Source organism: Triturus cristatus, chromosome 9, assembly GCF_964204655.1.
Source record: "Triturus cristatus chromosome 9, aTriCri1.1, whole genome shotgun sequence".
Taxonomy (NCBI): Eukaryota; Metazoa; Chordata; class Amphibia; order Caudata; family Salamandridae; genus Triturus; species Triturus cristatus.
The window spans coordinates 382,822,157-382,838,080 of NC_140592.1; the positions used below are offsets into that span (position 1 = coordinate 382,822,157).

The 15,924-nt window shown below is 44.8% G+C and overlaps 1 protein-coding gene across 5 annotated transcripts in view; it reads left to right on the top strand.

Annotated features, from left to right (window-relative positions):
• The window catches only part of RYR1 (ryanodine receptor 1), a 1,245,571-nt gene that overhangs the window by 657,112 nt on the left and 572,535 nt on the right, over nucleotides 1-15,924 (top strand). For all 5 annotated transcript variants that reach the window (XM_085625233.1, XM_085625235.1, XM_085625236.1 and 2 more), the window contains exons 54-57: nucleotides 14,015-14,158; nucleotides 14,504-14,584; nucleotides 15,087-15,162; nucleotides 15,444-15,567. In XM_085625233.1, coding sequence (XP_085481359.1) covers nucleotides 14,015-14,158; nucleotides 14,504-14,584; nucleotides 15,087-15,162; nucleotides 15,444-15,567 — 425 coding nt within the window. The remainder of the gene's footprint in view (nucleotides 1-14,014; nucleotides 14,159-14,503; nucleotides 14,585-15,086; nucleotides 15,163-15,443; nucleotides 15,568-15,924) is intronic.

Here is a 15,924-nt window from a genome sequence, read left to right on the forward strand (position 1 = left end):
ACTCCCACTTCGAAGACGGGGAATGATTCAGGCATGTCAATCAATGAAGGATACCAGTGCTGGAGAACCACAGTTTGCAGGTAAGTAACTTATGTTCATTCTAGACACTGAGGTTATGATGACTTCTCATCCACCAGCAGGAGAAATGTGTTTAGACGAACAAAAAAGGCACAGAATAAGACAAGGGGTAAAAAATACACCAGTTGCTGAATTGAGCAGCCCAGAAAACCGCGGAACAGTTTTCATTCTTGCCAGGTGGAGTATTTATCCTGCTATTCCCAGACAACAGATAGAGTACCCTTCGGCACGCTCATGACTCACTGAGCACTACATCAATGCCATGTCTAAAATCATGCACACCCTTGCACCCAAACAACTAAAGAGAATTCCATCTAAACGATCTAACCCCCTGGTTCAGTAGTAACCTTAACACAGAACACAGATTCCTTAGACTTTCAGAAAGAGCATCAAGACACACCCCCTCTCTTTCCAACCTCAAACTTCTATGACAAAGACATAGCCCCTACAATAGGCACATCAGGAACTCCAAAGCAGCATTCTTGCAAAATCAATTTGACAAAGCAATTAATTGACCTAAAAAACTGTTTGAAATTGTAAAAATACAGATGAACTGCAAAAGCGATCCTCCTTCCTCAGACAACCAAACACTACTCAACTGCAAAACCTTTGCCTCCTTCTTCGTTAAGAAAACCATGCTTATCACCACTAAAATCCAAAATTCTATGAAACTCCTACCATGCGAACTCCCCTACACCCCATCCCACTCGATCAGGAAGTATGCCAGAGAAACCCTCTCCTCCCTAAAAATAATGCCGCCTGGTCTAGCTTTAAAACTTTCAATGAGAATGACATCTCAGAACTATTGAGCTCTCTGAAATATTCCAACCACTTCAGATATCCCCTTCCCTCCAAACCCCTCAATAAGGCCATTCACCTCTTAATCCCAATATTGACTATGATAATCAATGCCTCTCTAACCCAAGGGTCCATACCCTACTGCCTCAAAAGTGGCCAGGTTACTCCTATCCTAAAAAAACCAACTCCGACCAGTCCGACCCCAACAACTACCGCCATATCTCCAACATCTCAACTTTAACCAAACACTTAGAAAAATGTGTGCACTTATAGTTTTGCAATCACATCACGCAATTCCAAATCCTCAACCAATGTCAATCTGGCTTCCGACCAGGTCATAGCACAGAAACTGCCCTGCTCCACATTGTCCACGATGCCCTACACTCACTCGATCAGAATTATTCTTGCCTACTAATCCTACTTGACCTATCACCGGCGTTCAACTCGGCCAATCATGATACCCTTTTGAACCTATTAGAACACAGGTACCAAGCTAAAATTGTTCTCCTCTTTCCTTCACAATAGATCTCGGTGCATCCTAATCAACCACACTGTCCTATCAATCGCCATTGTCGCTTGGCATACTCCAAGGCTCTACTCTTTCCTCGATATTGTTCGACCCATGTATGAAGCCCTTAACCGTAGTCCTCAAACTTGCTCACATCTCTTACCACATGTATGTGGTTAGCACTCAACTTTACATGGAAATCGCCTCCCCCGACGACATCAATATCCTCAATAACACCTTGACCAAACGCAACATTGACTGACTTGTAGCCACCTCAAACTCAATGCTCTCGAAACAGAATTCTTATTGATCTCACCGCCCGCCATTGCTGCTAGTGACAAAGACAGACTCCTGCATCTTACTGCTTTGAACTGTGCCCCACACATTATTGACTCTGCTAAATCCCTAGGTATAACCTTGGAGAATGCCCTCTCCATGCGAAACCACATCAGTGCCACCACCAAGGGAGCTAACCACCAACTGCATGCACTAAGAAAACTAAAACCTTTCCTCGCCCAGGCAGACCTCTAAACAGCGGTTCAAGCTCTTGTCTTATTGAAATTAGATTATGGTAGTCCTACCCTTGTGAGCCTTCCGAAAATCCCACTTGCATCACGAAAGGCTACTTTGAATGCGATTGGCAGCCTCATCACCGAAGCACAAAAAAAGCGATCATATCACCCCTGACCTTCAGTCATTGGAATGAGTATCCTATGAGGCTAGGATCCATCTCAAAATTTGCCTGCATGACCCATAAAGCGCTGCACCACGATCCCCCCTCTTACCTGACACTGACCCTATCAGGTGGAAACAGATCTTCCAGAAGCACAAGCTCCCTACTATTTAAGCCACAAAAATGCAACAAAAGAAAACCTACCACAGATCCTTCTCTGGAATTGCTCCCACAGTCTGGAACTCGCCCCCCTCTCCGGAGATCAGAATCAACCCATTCACATCTATCTTCATCAAAGAAGTTTAAATGCTACTATCCAACAATTTACTTCCACATTGAGAACAAACCTCCCTTTCCTCATGAGTGACTCTTTTCTGCCTGTTTGTTGTAGCTTCTTGTCACACCTTCGCCCATACCCCCGAGATCCATGATGTTTTGTGGCATTTCCCAGCCATCTCCACAACGTTCTGACACCCATCGAACTCTACTCATGCCAGTACTTATGATTGTCTATTTCTGTTGTTATCTCTTTTCTTACCATTTGCACTTGTAAATATTTGTCCTCATGACTCATACCATGTTTTTGTATATTGCCTACAGTTTTGTATTACACCTTCTTTATTAATTTTGTAAAGCACTCTGTCACTCGAAAGGGTCTTGTTCGCACTATATAAACCTATAAATAAATATGACTCCTGTGTTCCTCTGATAGTTCCAGGCTTAAAATAATGTCTTTGATTTCCCATGCTATCACAGTTGTCAAACCAATCATGGTGTGAAATTCCATTAGAGCTTACTCCCTGAAAGGATCCCAGGTCCCATAGCCAGTGTTATCTTGACTACACCGGGGGGCACAGTTATTCATAAGTTAAATTTGCAGCTATAGTCTGTTTCACTGAACTGGCAGATTTGATTCATCAATCTAGACATCTGTCTACTTTAAAATCTTATTCACATCAGTGGAGCTCATTTGATAAGCGGTTTAGGAATAGAGATTTCTCTGATTTGACAATGGAACCTGTTAAGGTTCTAGATTTATTTTCATGACCCATGAAGCATTGCCCTTCTTCATCCTGGAATTTGCCTTTGGTGTTACAGGGTTTTTAGGATTCCCTTTTTGAGCCACTAAATAAGGCAGAATGGAATGTTTGGGGGAAATTGGGGTTGCTGTTAAATATGGAGACTTTTTGTAGTTTTTTCAAGGCAAGGTTGCTCTGATAAGAGACTTCTAACCCTATATTCATCACCTTTTGAATATTCCCCAGGCATCAGACTAGATCCAGAAACTCTTTAGCAGTACGCACCACACTGATGCTGTTCCGCTCCATAAATGACTTGCGGAGCCTTTATTGGGGGCCACTTCTGTACGCTAATATCAGTTATTTTGTTTCCGTTCCACCAGAAGTGACTCTCATCTCTTTGTTTTACCTAAAAAATGAACCTGTGCGCAAGTGAAATGTCACCTCCAAAATAACAGGTTTTAAACCTTGTCAGGATTGTTGCAGCAAATGTCTGTGACAAATCCTCAACAGGTGTGCCTTTGGTTGAGTCATGACTCCACAGCCTGCACTAAGTACTGCAAGGAGTGAATCCCGGGGCTAACCGTTGTCACACTCCAAATCTTTGCCTAGGTCAATTAAAAAACATAAACATTCTAAGTAGGACTTGGCCCCTTCCCATCACTCTTGCACTCCTGAGAAGGTGCAAGGCCATCGGCAAGCTTTTAAAATAAAATTATTTTTTATTCATATTTTCAAAGGTTTACAGGCATTAATTGCAAACGTCCCATGACAGGTACATACAATGCAAAAAAATACCAGACGCCATGGTCGGAAAAAAGCAATAGAACAATCAGGCAAAAAACAAAACCACAGACATAAGTAAAGTGGCAGATACAGCTGCAAAAGGAGCAGGACTATCCCCCATCCAAACAGACTGACTCACCAGACAGCACAGCCACCATAATTCTGTTTAGAATGATCCCCTTCCCACTGGCACCACCCTCTCGCCTAGCATCTTAATCGTTTCCCAAAGTCAATCAACGTCAAAGCCCATCCCGTAACTTGTCCCAGCACAACCTGAGTTTCCAGGGCTGTCTGCGATAGCGAGGCAGATTGAAGAGTTCTGCGAGGCCATGCTCCGACTCCTCAGATCTCTTCCGACTCCCTCTGATGTGCTTGCAGGCCTCAAGGAGGCAAGAGGCCCACCATTTGGGATACCGCTGATGGATTCCCCCTCAGTTCTAGACCCTCCGAACCTGTTACTTCCACCTCCAGACTACAGCGAACCTCCTGTCATCTTCAGGTTTCATTATCTGCATGCCGAAGTCACACCTGAATCCTTCACAGACTTTCCACTTCATCTGACCTATTCTCAACACGGTTTGGTTTTGTGCCTTTCATCCAGAAAGGAGAGTACTAGACATTCAGGTTATGATCCCGATCTTTCAGCCTCTGTCCTGGATTTCAGTGAGGTCTACTCTGAAGCTGCTGGGACTGATGGCCTCCTGCATCCAGCTGGCCAAACACTCACAATACTGGACCGCGATTGGATCAGCCGCAGACCCCTTTCCCTACGTCTGTGGTTCCCAGTCTGTGCGCCTCAGCACCCTTGTGCGCCATCAAAACTAGCCAGGGGCGCCGTGCACCAAACACACAATTTGGGAACCAATGCCTGCAAGTTAACTGAGAAATTAAATCCCACCTTTTTTTTTTCTAAATGTCACTCTATTTCCAGATGTTGCCATGTATGCGTGTCATGCCTGTTTGTGATGTGCTTTTAGCTGAATTACATTTTGCTGCGTCATTGAACCTGGTGGGCTACGCCATGACATTCACCATGGTGAACAGAAGCACTTGACAATAGCCCCCATCCAAGGATGCTCGACAGGTGACGTATTCGGTTTGGACTGTCAGTTTAGAACTCATTGAAAAGATATTCGTCCTTTGTCAAATATTTTGTCTGTTTCCATATTATTCAGATCATAAACTCCATACTGGAAATGGCCAGGTGTTGATTTGAAGGTACCAGGCTCTTCCCCCACACCCTTAGCTCAGGGGGCAAAGTCCATCCGAGACATAAAGCTGCACTGCTTTCTCATGCAGCAGTGCCAAGTGTACCTATACACCGAGCATCAGGCACCGAAACATGCCGACCGGTGGCACAAACAAGAGAATTTAGATGCACACGTAGGGGACCTGGTGGTACCAAGGCTGGAGGATGGAAGACACAAAGATAGGACCCGTGAGGGTGTTGGAGCAGTCGGGTGGAACGGTCTGGGAGCTTGAGCACTCAAACACCAGGGGCAGGAGAGAACAGACAGAAGATTCATAGACAGCATTGACAAGGCGTGTCTGCAGTGATATGAGGTGTGAGTGTCCACACATGAGGCTTGAAGACTGAGACAGTAGTCATGAGGGCAGAAACAGGAGGCGTGAGGGCATAGGCAGGAGGCCGAAGGGCACTGACAGGAGGCCTGAGGGTATAGACAGGAGGCATAAAGACAGACAAGAGGCCTGAGGGCACAGACAGGAGGTAAAAACGCACAGTCAGGTGGCATGAACACACATACAGGAGGCATGAGGGCACAGACAGGATACAATACCACACAGACCAGAGGCAGGAGGACACAGTCAGGAGGCAAGAACACATAGTTGGGAGGAATGAGGACACAGACAAGGTACAAGAACACACAGGCAGGATGCATGAGAGCACAGACAGGAAACAGGTACTCACAGACAGGAGAAAAGGACACACAGACAATAGGCAAGAACACACAGACAAGAGGCAGGGACACACAGGCAGTAGGCAAGAACACACATACGGGGCAAGAACACACAGACGGGGCATGAGGGCACAGACAAGATTGGAGAACACAGACAGGAGGCATGAGGACACAGTCAGGAGACAAGAACACACAGATTGGAGGAAAGAACAGAGACAGGAGGCATGAGGCTGACAACATGCATGAGAATGCAAAGTTTGGAGGTAGGAAGGAGCAGACAGGAGACGTACACAAAAATAACTCGTAAAGAGGACAAAGTTAAAAGGGAACAAGCCAGATGAGGGTTTACCTGGTACCATCAGACAGGAGGCAATAATGAGCAAAAAATAAAAAACTAGATGGCAGATGCAGACCTTCTCTATCAATGCACCCAGGAACTGAAACAACATTCCTGTATCTATCAGGGCCCCAGAAACCCTGCTCAGGAATGAGCTAAAGACACGCCTCTAGAACACTACACACAATGCAATAACAGTTCACTTCTCTGAGAAGCCCGTGTTTCTCCAATCAGTCGCTGACACTGCATGGGGCTCTGCAGTGGATGGGACAGGATTACCTCTATGAATATTTCACCTATATCCCAATTATTTTCAGGGAGAAAAATAGAAGTAATCCCGAGGCCAGGCTTACATCACCCACCCGCCAAAAATAAGTAACATAATGGGGAGCCCCTCCAGCGGCCAATAGGTCAAGGGAGCCGTGTATTGAAATGTTTGGGAACCACCGCCCTAGGTCATCTAGAGCTGACAGAAGTGACTGATGCATCACTTCTGGGTTGGAGCTGCCACCTGGGAAGGCATCTGGTTCCCTATGGAGTCTGCGCTCCATATCAACTTTCTGAAGCAGAGAGATATCCACTTGGCATTGAAAACCTTCCTTCCGTCCATCAGAGGGGGGCTGGTGCATGTGCTTATGGACAACCCCACTGCCATGTGGTGTTGTAAAAAACAGGACAGGGTGAGTCATGAACCCTGTGCCAGGAGGCCCTCTGTCTCTGGAAATGCCTGGACCACTAAGGAATTTTCCTGGTGGTGAACCACCGGACAGGATCTTTTAATTCCAAGGCAGAAGAACCCAATCACCGACACCTAGCGGATCACAAGAGGTGATTGCACCCGGAGGTGACGCAAGTACTCTTCTGCAAATGGGTAGCACCTTGGCTCAATCTGTTTGCCACCACTGAGAGCGTGCAATGTTAGCAGTTCTGCATGTTGGGGTTTCCAAGGGGTCTCTCAATATGAGACGCGTTCCACTTAGGGTGGGGTTATGGACTTCTGTATGCTTTTCCACTGATGCTTCTTGCGCCTGAAGTTCCTAAGAAGATCAGGACCGACTGCACCCAAGTCATCGTACTGCACCGGATTAAGCACAGAGAGTATGGTATCCAGAACTCCCTAATATGAGCATCTGTCCTCTAATCAGGCTGCCCCTCTAGGAGAATCTGCAGTCATATCAACGTGGCAGGGATCTACACCCAGGCCATCTCAATCTCCACCATCAATCTTGGAGATTGAGCAGTGACAGCTGAACACCTTAGACCCTCCTCTGGAAGTGGTTGATGTCATCATTATGGCGAGGCATCCCTCAACAAAGACAGCCTATTGTTGTGACAAATTTGTGGCTTGGTGAGGCACACATCAGATTGACCCCTTCCAAGCAAAGTCATCTGATGATTTGTTGTTGGCTGTGTTCCTTTCTCAGCAAGGTTATGCTCTGGGCACAGTTAAAGGGCACCTTTCAGCTCTTTCAACCTTTTCTATGGTTACCGGACGAACCCTTATTGTTTAACTCACCTGTTGTGATGCTCTTTTTGAAAGGCCTACATTTGTTTCCCCTCTCCTTTTGTCATGCCAAAATGGTACCTTAACTTGGTCCTTACATATTTTTGATGTACTTCCTTTAAGTTACTTCACGGCTGTCCCTAGTGGATTCTCACCCTCAAGACAGTGTTCCTTGTCTCAATGATATCAGTGTGGAGAGTGAGTGAGCTTCAAGTTCTCTGCCAGACCTCTGTACACTACTTTCTTCCCTGGCAAAATGTTTCTGTGGACACAACCATCCTTCTTGCCAAACATTGTGATGCTGTTCCACGTCGGTCAAAATATCGCCTTGTAGGTGTTCTTTGCTCCGCCTAACCCCTCTAAGGAGTAGGAAATACATTGCTTGGATCCCAAAGGGAAACTGAGCTTTTACATTGATAGTAACAGAGAATATCGGGTGGACAATCAGTTTATTGTGGGGTTCACTGGAGAGAAAAAAGGCAAGGTGGTACAAAAACAGACAAGCTCTAGCTGAATCATGTTCTGCATCAAGATCTGCTTTGCATTGGACAAAAAACAGCCTCCGGAAGGACTGCAAACGTATTCCGCCAGGGCCAAAGCTGCTACCTCTGCGTTGGTATGTGGAGTTCATTTCCAGGACATCTGCCGGGCAGCTACATGGGCATAAATCCATATGTTCACCAAGCACAAATGTCTGGGCAGCCAGGTTCGCCGAGAGTGGCATTTCGTCCAATCTATCCTGCAGGACTTTTCAGCTCAAGTCCATTCACAGACCCACCTCTAAATAGGTACTGCTTTGGTATTTATTCAAAAGGTGAGGAATCTGCGATTAGAAGTCACTATAAGAAAAGCAAGTTGCTTACCTTTGGCAATGCTCTATCTGGTAGGGACTCTGTCTAACTGCAGATCCTCACCTACCCTTCAATCCTCTCCATTCTATGAATTGTGCTCTATTCATTAATAAAATCTCAAGTCTAGGAATCTGCACACTGCTCAAAGTCAGTTTGATTTTGGGCGCGGCAGCCTCGAAAGCCACTGACGTCAGCAAGCTGTAGTGTGGCACCTATATTGCCTGTGCACAAGGTGTCAGTGCAGAGCCGCACGGCGCCACCTACCGATGCTCAGAGATACAGCTGAAATGTTTCTGGATCCAGTCTGACGCCTGGGGAATATTCAAAAGGTGAGGAATCTGTGGTTAGATAAAGTCTCTATCAGAAATAGCATTACTGAAGGTAAGTAACTTGTTCTTTTTCCCCCAGTCCTTAGTTTGTGCTCAAGATTCCTTCTGAATTTCATGTAGCAAAAGATGTAGTGTTGCCTGTTTTTGTTCTTTTCCCCATCATCAGTAGAAGAGGCACATTTACATTCCTTAGATGAGTGGAGGGCTCCGATGATTAACTTGTCTAGAACAGTCTTTTAGGAAAGTTGACTCCCTTTTTGTGACTTTTGGAGTAGCTGGCCAAGGATTAAAACTTTCGAATTCCTCTCTCAGTAAATGGATTAGGAAGACAATTATTACTGCTTATGAGATTCAAGGAAAGACTTTGATGGTACAAATAAACGGGAGGTCAACTAGAAGGACTGCTGCCTTCTGGGAAACTTTAAAGGTCGCATTTGCAATGCATTTATCTGATCCACCCCCACATGTTTATGCGGCATTGAAGACTGCAAATGAAATTTATTTCTGCTGCATTCTGTGTCTGTTTTGAGTTCTGTAATAAAGGAGTAAAGCATGTATATATTGTAATGCTATTTTATTCTGTTTGACTTGCATATTACTAGTAAATGAACAACACTCAGCAGTTATGTAGCAAGTGTTGTTTATGAAGCCAGTAGTTTGCTTGGGTATCAGCTCGCGTCGTAATGACTGAGGCAAGGAAGATAGATGAGGAGGTAAGGCCTCATTTACTTACCAGTAATCTTTATTACTCTGAGTTCAGGTCTTTCTCTTCACAGTCAGTTTCCCATCCCGACGCGGTCTCAGGTTCAATTAAACAATTTAACTTAGTATTCCAGGAATTGAGGTGGTCTGACTTTCTTTTAATGTGAATCATGTGACAGATAAGGAAATCGACCATACTCTAGAGGTGGGAGACAAGTATTTATTTTCTCTTGGTGACTTTTTCTGTCCATGGGATCATTTGATCATATTGTAAGGACTGTGATGAGGACCTGGACTTGGAGTAATAAAGATTACTGATAAGCAACCGGGCCATTTCTCCTTCCCAGCCCTTTAAATTCTTCACTTTGTGTCTTTATTGGGACAACATTCAAGCTTGAGGACATTGAGCATTCTCTTGGCTGGGAGTTCACAGCAGGGTAAGGGTGACCATTAGCTGCGGTTTCTGACAACAACTTCTTACCGCAGATTTCTAACCTTGGGAATTTCCCCAGACACCAGACTGGTTCGAAAACTTTAGAAGCAATTCCCTTCCACATCGATAGGTGGTGTAGTACTGATCCATGTCGGACCTATCCTGCCCTAGATGTGACATCAGGGCCCTTATATCTGCCGCACCTCCTTGCGGATCCAAAGCTTAGCAAATCCAGTCTGTCTGACACAACATTCCCCCAAATGTTCTCAGTGTGCAGACATGTCTTCCCCAAAGTAACATGGTTCAAGCCGTTCATTAGCCAATGCCGGTAAAAGACACCCATGATGTCTGCCTCTGGTGCCTTGGCTCAAAACATGACTCAGCATCGTGTGACTGCAGCACGAAAATGATTTGCAAGGCCATCTGTGACCACGGAGCTAAACTTGCTGTTGCCGAACTCCACAAGGATTCGAGGAAATGGTCCCGGTCGTAGTCGAGGGTGTGGATGTGCTGTCGGCCCTGAGTCCTGAGGCCAGTCTGGCAACTGGTCATCAAAGGTGCGAGCCAGGTAAGTTGAAGAAAAAAAAACACAAAAATTACAAGCATGAGTCGCGTGACATCCCATGGTACCTCTAGGCCTCGGAAGCAATTGCACTTCTGCTCCAGATCTAGCCCTACCGGGAGCTCGGCAATGCCACAACTGATCCATTAGCTGAAAAAAGCCTTGAATAAGATTTTCGGTATTCTTCTGGATTGCTCTACAGCACCTTTGGGCCTTAAGGATCTGAGTTGGCCTCCAGTTGGGTTACTGCTGGCGTGTCCATCCCCAATGCTGACTGCTTCACCTTCTTTGAGCTTGGTTCCGCTGACACTGGCCCCGACGCGGTGTCCAACGCTGCCCCTGATGCCGTGTCCAAAGCAGCCAGTCTGAGTCTCGCTGCCAACACTGACATCACTGAGGCAGAAATAGAGCTAATAGTGTTATCAGACTCTGAGACCCACCCTCAATCAGTACCAAGGTCCCAAATGCCACACCATTACAGTAACTTGGATCCAGAGACATGCACTCTATTTGATGACAATGACAATGCCTCTTATGATGAGGGGAATATATTTGCTGATTTACAGAATGCCAGTGGCCTGGAACCTTTCCTAAGCTATGCTTAGCTATGATAACAGGCGCAAATCCATCCCTTTTACTATGGTGAACAGAAGGGTGGCAGAGGTTTTTGACCTTACTCAGCCTACAACAGAGGTAAAACGAATGTTCTCCCTGAGGTCCTTAATCCTGGACACAAAACTAAGACCCTCTACTTCCATTTAACGAGGCCCAGGCTGATTTATTGGTGGTCACCAGGATAAAGACAGGATTTTGCCCTCGAGTTAATAGGCAAGAAGTGAGGCGGCTAAGGCCAAATCCCGGGGATCCCGATCTTCTATTGCAACACCCCATTCCAAAGCAGTTGATGGTACAGACATCCATAAGTCGCCTCTACTCTGATGCCTTTCCTACAGCCCCCCCGATGGGCAATCCAACAAATTGAGACATTCGCCAAGCCTATTATTCTTCTGTCTGCCTTGCCTCAGGTCAGGGATATTTGCCTATGCTTTTCCACCTCTCCCTCTCATTCCATTTCTATTTCAGAAACTCGGGCAAACGTCTCTCAGCATGATCCTCGTGGCTCCCATTTGGGCGCGTCAGATCTGGTTCACAACACTACTAGATCTCTCAGCAGTTCCTCATCAGAAGCTCCCCAATAAAAAGAAGCACTCAAACCCACAATTAGAGTCTGTTATGCTGCAAAATGGAAACGTTTTATTTATTACTGCCAGTCCAAACAAATTGATCCTATGAAAGCCACTGTGCAAGACATTACCTGCTACCTACTTCATTTGCAAAAGGCACGTTTAGCCTACACTTCCATATGGTTACACCTAGCTGCAATGGCTGCCTATCTTCAAAATAGATAGTATCTCTCACTATTCAAAATTCCAGTCGTCAAGGCATTCATGGAAGGACTCAAACGAGTTATTCTGCCTCGGGTTCCGCCAGCACCCTCTTGGAACCTTAACATTGTTCTCACTAGACTTATGGCTCCCCCTTCTGAACCTCTTCACTCAAACCCCCTTCAATTTCTTTAATTGGCATTCTTATTTGCCATTACCTCACTTTGGCATGTTGGTGAGCTCCAGGCTTTAACCTTAGAAGAACCATTCTTCCAAATACATAGAGACAAGTTGGTTCTTTGTACCAATCCTAATTTCCTACCTAAGGTAGTCTCACAATTTCACCTCAATCAATCCATTGAGCCCCCAGTTTTTTTCTCTCACCCAGATTCCGTTGCAGAAAGAGCTCTTCATACCCTAGATGTAAAAAGAGCACTCATGTTCTACATAGATAAAACTAAAACTTTAAGGAAAATAAAGCAACTCTATGTTGCCTTTTCTCCACCTCATAAAGGCAACCCAATATCCAAATCAAGCATAGCCATATGGATAGTCAAATATATTCAAACTTACTACATAAGGCCAAACGATCTTTACCTGTTACTCCCAGAGTACATTCCACTTGTAAAAAGGGAGCTACTACGGCCTCTCTTGGAAATATTCCCATAGCTGACATTTGTATGGTCTACACAACATACGTTCACCAAACACTACTGTGTGGATGTTTTAGCACGCCAACAAGCCAGTGTAGGTCAGGCAGTGCTGTATACGCTTATTCAAACTACTGCATCTCTCAGAGGCTAGCCCCCGATTTTCAGGGAGGACTGCTTTACAGTCTATGCAGATCATATGTATCAACAGCCACACAATCAATCGAACAAATTATGTTACTTTCCCTGCAAGCATCTGTTTGTGGCATGTAGTGCTGTAGATTGACATGCTTGCTGCCTTCTCCCGGACCCCTGTGGCTGTTGTAGTTACATTATATATTTATGTGGTATATTTTCATTTAGTATTGACATCGCTTCTAACGCTTCAAACAATTCATCGCAATCTAACAAAGGAGTTGATGCCCATGCACAATATCACCGAGAGGAGGAGTCATTCGACCTCATGACTTGAAAGACTTCTTCAAAGAAAAACAACTTGTACAACATTAGACCCAACACTAGATAGCAGGAGTATGCTGAGTATGTGAATCTACAGCACTGCATGCCACTAAACAATTGCTTACAGGGTAAGTAACATAATCCACCTGGGGCCATCAGGCATTTGAGAGTAGTGGTGTCTGCGATGATGAAGAGCTCCCTCCTTCCATGTGAGTGGTCATAAAGAGAGAGCCCAAAAGGACCACAGCAGCAGGTGTTTTAGGGCAACATGGTGCTCCCCACTGCACTGCAGGTAAACTCGACTTGATTGAAAAGGACAGACCTACACACCTCTACGGAAGCTTGCAGTTTAAACAGCTACTTCCAGTCCTGGCCCACTCTAAATATGACGGTATAGAGGGTCTTGTGACTTCCTTTTGGAAGGGCATTGGCTGCACATTTACTACTTACTTTCTGTAAGGCAATGCTGGATACAAACAACAAATAGAATAATGAAGTTTAAAAGCGTGCACAAATTTCCTACAACATGTAAGCTATGAAAATACAGACCTATCATAGGCTTTCTTCTCACTTGCTTTGTAGCTTCAGGCATGCATTTATTACCATTTGGAGGTAGTGGGTTACCTTTGAAAGCCTTCTCAGTTGCTTATGATTTGCGGATTGTGAATGGTAGCTTATGAGTTCCTCGGGTAGCGTTCAACAGAAGCAATGCTAATGTCGTGAAGTGTAAGAGATTGGATTAAGGAAAATGGAGCTAGATTTTCAAGCAGTTCAGGTCGTGCGAAGAAGAGATCTGCACTGTGAATAGACTCCGCGAGTTATAGGGTTTTCGTAACTCCTAGGCTTTCTTCCTTTATGACCATATTTCCTCTTTTTTGCCCAATACCTTTAATGTTCTGTTCACTCTCTTTTAACTTCTGAAACACTTGCCTTAGAAAGTTCCAGTGGTACTTGCCCCTTGAATCTTTTGATTTTACCTCCTAGCATGTTTCTTTTTTAACACTAGACATTTTTTCTGCAGGATAAAGAGATCTACCGCTGGCCCATCAAGGAGTCATTGAAAGCCATGATTGCCTGGGAATGGACAGTAGAGAAAGCCAGAGAAGGAGAAGAGGAGAAGACTGAAAAGAAAACAAAGTCAAGAAAGATCTCACAGTCTGCTCAGGCAATTTATTTCTCCTTCACTCTTCCCTTCCTAAAGCTACATACCTTTAAACTTTATGTTTACATTCTCTTTGTCCTTTGTTCTTTCCTCTTATACTTTGTCATATTCTCCCTCTTCATTTTTTTATTTTCTTTTCCCTCTCATTTTCTTTTTCCTTCTATTCATATGTCCTCTTGTCCAATTATCTCAAATGCTGTTTTTCATTCTCTGCACTTTCTCCCTTATTGTCACCATGCGTCTACAGTTGTCGATCTTTCTCTGCCCTTTCTGCATCAATTGTGGGCAGATTTGAAAACGTAATTTAGTTTTTCAACTATTAGATCTTCTTCACAATTTTTCTTTCAGGCAACCTACGACCCCAGCATTCAGACATTTAGCCCCACCCCCATTGACATGACAGGAGCAACGCTGTCCCGTGAGCTTCAGGTAAAGCCTGCCATTGTTAACATTAGTTTGCCTTCTTCAGTGCTCAAAGATTAGGATATGAGTAGTGACACACTGTCATAATCTAAATGACTAGGTAAGTCATTAATGAGTCAGGACTTTAATAGCAATTAATATCAAGTAGCTGTAGTTCTATGTAGTTCTTGTAGTGTAAATATTTTCGAGTCTTACTTGTGGTTTTCGCCTGTGAGAAGAAGATTCATGCAAACATGTGTGGAAATGTACTCTCAGCCAGCAATATCCCTAGAACAGTAAGATGGTTATCCTAGCGGCATCCCTATCTGTCTGTGGGCATCATCCGCACTCATTGATGCACTTCAGCTTGCAGTTGTGTACTACCAAAAAAGTTCATTTGCTCTATTAATGAAGTAGTCAGTTGAGATTTAAAATGCTGCAATGAATGGACCTTCCAGGGGTACATGTTTTTTCTGGTCTACACACAGTGCAAATCATTTCACCTCCAGTTTGCTTCTTCCATTTGCAGTCTATGGCAGAACAGCTCGCTGAGAACTACCATAACACATGGGGTCGCAAGAAGAAGTTGGAGCTAGAGTCCAAGGGTGAGCCCTTTCATCTCCAGTAGTCCTTCCCTTAGCTTCCCTTCCTGTCCTCTTTTCTTGCAGCCTCTCCCCTCCTCTTTACTTGCTTTCCCCGCTTATCCACTTTCCCTCTTCTTCCCTCCCCTTTTTTACGTTTCTGTTCTCCTCCCCTCCTTTTCCATTCATGTCTTCCTATCCACTTCCTTTAATCACCTTGTGTCAGCCCCTCCCTTTCCATGGAGGATTCTTTGCGAAATAAAGTTGAGCTACTACATTTCCCTCCTTTCCCCATTGCATCTCAGGAGGAGGGACCCATCCACTGCTTGTTCCGTATGATACACTCACCGCCAAGGAGAAGGCCCGGGACAGAGAGAAGGCCCATGAGCTGTTGAAGTTCCTCCAGATTAATGGCTATGCTGTAACGAGGTAATGTAATGTAATTTAAAATGCATTTCTTTTTCTTTTTATGTTTTTTTGGGGATTTTCTTAATTTCAGTACAGAAACGGTGTTACATCGACAGTATCATTCAGCAGCAGTAGTATACGTGCAAACAGTAGATGGACTTGCATAGATGGTAGCATGAACACCCCCCCCATCCCCCCTCACCCGCCGTGGGTATCACAGTGAGCAGGAGACCATAATGCTTCATCCACAGCTTCCATATTTTTCAGAACCTTTTGGGACAGCTCCGTGCTATGTATGTCGTTTTCTCTCCTGACATATACATGTCCATTCACCTTCTCCATTCGTCCAGTGATGGGCTCAGTGTAGCCCCCAATGCT